This window comes from Priapulus caudatus, unplaced genomic scaffold (assembly GCF_000485595.1).
Source record: "Priapulus caudatus unplaced genomic scaffold, Priapulus_caudatus-5.0.1 Scaffold666, whole genome shotgun sequence".
Taxonomy (NCBI): domain Eukaryota; kingdom Metazoa; phylum Priapulida; class Priapulimorpha; order Priapulimorphida; family Priapulidae; genus Priapulus; species Priapulus caudatus.
Genome location: NW_014577727.1, coordinates 119,279 through 121,704, shown reverse-complemented (window position 1 = coordinate 121,704; position 2,426 = coordinate 119,279). Strand labels below are relative to the sequence as shown.

Genomic DNA, 2,426 nt, shown 5'->3' with positions numbered 1-2,426 from the left:
TGCGGCCGCGCGGCACCAGCGTGGACAGGTAGCGTGACACGTCGCAGGTTGCGTGACAGGAGCGTACGCGTAGCAGGCTAGCCGTGACCAGGTAAGCGCGACGCGCGGCGGGTAGCGCAGGACGCGCGGCAGGATAGCGCGCGCGTGCAGGTAGCGTGACGCTGCGCAGTTAGCGCCGACCGTGCAGGTCAGCGCCGAAGCGCACTCCGCGTGACATTGGTAGCGTTGACCGTTCACGGCGCAAGGTACAATGACAGGGCAGGTAGCGCGACGCGCGGCAGCCAGCGTGACAGGTAGCGTGACGCACGGCAGGTAGCGCGACGCGCGGCAGGTAGCGTGACGCGCGGCAGGTAGCGTGACAGGTAGCGTGACGCGTGACAGGTAGCGTGACGCGTGACAGGTAGCGTGACGCGTGACAGGTAGCGCGACGCGCGACAGGTAGCGCGACGCGCGGCAGGTAGCGCGACGCGCGGCAGGTAGCGCGACGCGTGACAGGTAGCGCGACGCGCGGCAGGTAGCGCGACTCATGGCAGGTAGCGCGACAGGTAGCGCGACACGCGGCAGGGGGTGTGTATTTTCTTTAAGAATTCCACGCGGATTTGTCCACATTGTGAACGCACGCTCGTTGATGTGATGCACAGGTACAGACACACACACGAGAAACCGCACAGGTGTACGGAGTGCGATTACTCGAGCGTCGAGCTGAGCAAGCTGAAGCGGCACATGCGCTGTCACACGGGGGAGCGACCCTACCAGTGCCCGCACTGCACCTACGCGAGTCCAGACACGTACAAGCTGAAGCGGCATCTACGCATACACACAGGTGCGTGTCAGGGAACAAATTACTTTATTTTCTCGGGAGCTCTTTTTCGAAAGTCTGTGGAAAAAATAGCTCTCGTCAAAATTTTTACGGGAGCTATTTTGAGCCTCCGGGGAGCGATTTCGGAGGTTTAAAGAGCTCATCGCTCATCGCTTCCGTGTATTGCTCCCTGGTGGGTGTTCCAGGAGGCCTGCTTGCAGGTGCGCGTTAGACGCTGAGGAGCAACGGTAGCAACAGAAAAGGGAGCTGCGGGAAATTCTTCTGCTGGGAATGTTTTGCGATGCGGCATCTTCTTGAGTATGGGCGACGAAGTGGCGGTGTGTTGAAATCGATGGTGATGTGCAAGTATGCGAGAGTGCATATGTGGGGGTGTGCTTGTGCGCGTGCACGTGTACGTGTGCGTGCGTGCGTGTGTATGCGCGTGTGAGTGTGTGTGTGCGTGCGTGTAAATGTGTGTTCGAGGTGGTGCAGCCGTCTCACTGTAGATAGATAGCGATCGTTGACTCCCTTCGCTCGGGCTTCCAGGTGAGAAGCCGTACCAGTGCGAGGTGTGTCAGGCTCGATTCACGCAGAGCAACTCGCTGAAGGCCCACCGGCTCATCCACTCCGGCAACAAGCCCATCTACCAGTGCGAGCTGTGTCCGACAACGTGCGGCCGCAAGACCGACCTACGAATACACATTCAGGTGAGCCGTGCTCGGCAATCGCGTCTCGCTGTAGTTGTGTGGCGATGTGGTGCACCGAGTGCCGTCGTTGTCCTCCTTACTGGTCACGATGCCCCCCGAAAACTGGCCGATATCGTCAGAAACTTCACGTTGTGGGTGTATCCCTCGTATGTTGACTTTTAAGTAGTGCTCATAGCCCTTCCCTGAGGGGAATGTTTGCCTTGGTGCCCCTACAACTTGCCGTGGTATAAAATGGGAAAGTGAAGGCAGTGCTTGCCTCATCTCAAACAGTCAAAAGCATTGAAATTCGGTGCCTGCTTGCAATTCCGGCACTGCTCGCTTTGCTACGACATCGAAACGCGCAAACACACCACGCAACATAATTTACCACCTCACAGACCTTTTTGGCTAGGGGAAACACTGCATAAAAATATTCCAAACTGAGGGTTCAAGAGACAACTCTGCATGACATTGCACACATCATTCCTGAAGCTTGTTTACATATTGTACATAGGCTATAATGTATTCGGTAACAAGGTATATGGTGAGAAGTGACTACAAATCATGGTGGGTTGATACAAATTTATACTTTTTTTAATACTTTTTTTAGACAATTTTGATACTTTTTCTAGACATATTTTATACTTTTTTTTTTGTAATATCCTGAGTGTCAGCACTGTAGTTGTCGGGCTCTTCTTGTGTCACTGTGTGAGGGACGAGCACGCACACACGAATCCTCCCTCTGCGTCGCTCACCTCCCCTGTGAACCTCCGCTCTACCGTGTGGGGCGTAACCATGCGTCGCGTGAGATTAAGGTCAGCTTGTTTGTGTCGATTTCGCTAGGGGGGGAGGGTTAACCGTTAGTTATCGAGTGATGGACGCTGAGTGCGATTCTAATAACCGACACGAAGCGGGTGGTGGCCGTGTCTCGGGCCGTGTGA

The 2,426-nt window shown here is 55.4% G+C and overlaps 1 protein-coding gene across 1 annotated transcript in view; it reads left to right on the top strand.

The window, feature by feature from the left end:
• LOC106812610 (transcriptional repressor CTCFL-like) overlaps positions 1-2,426 on the top strand; it is a gene marked incomplete in the record, with an annotated part of 16,764 nt that overhangs the window by 9,234 nt on the left and 5,104 nt on the right. The window contains 2 exon segments of the mRNA XM_014816517.1: positions 642-823; positions 1,346-1,506. Coding sequence (XP_014672003.1) covers positions 642-823; positions 1,346-1,506 — 343 coding nt within the window.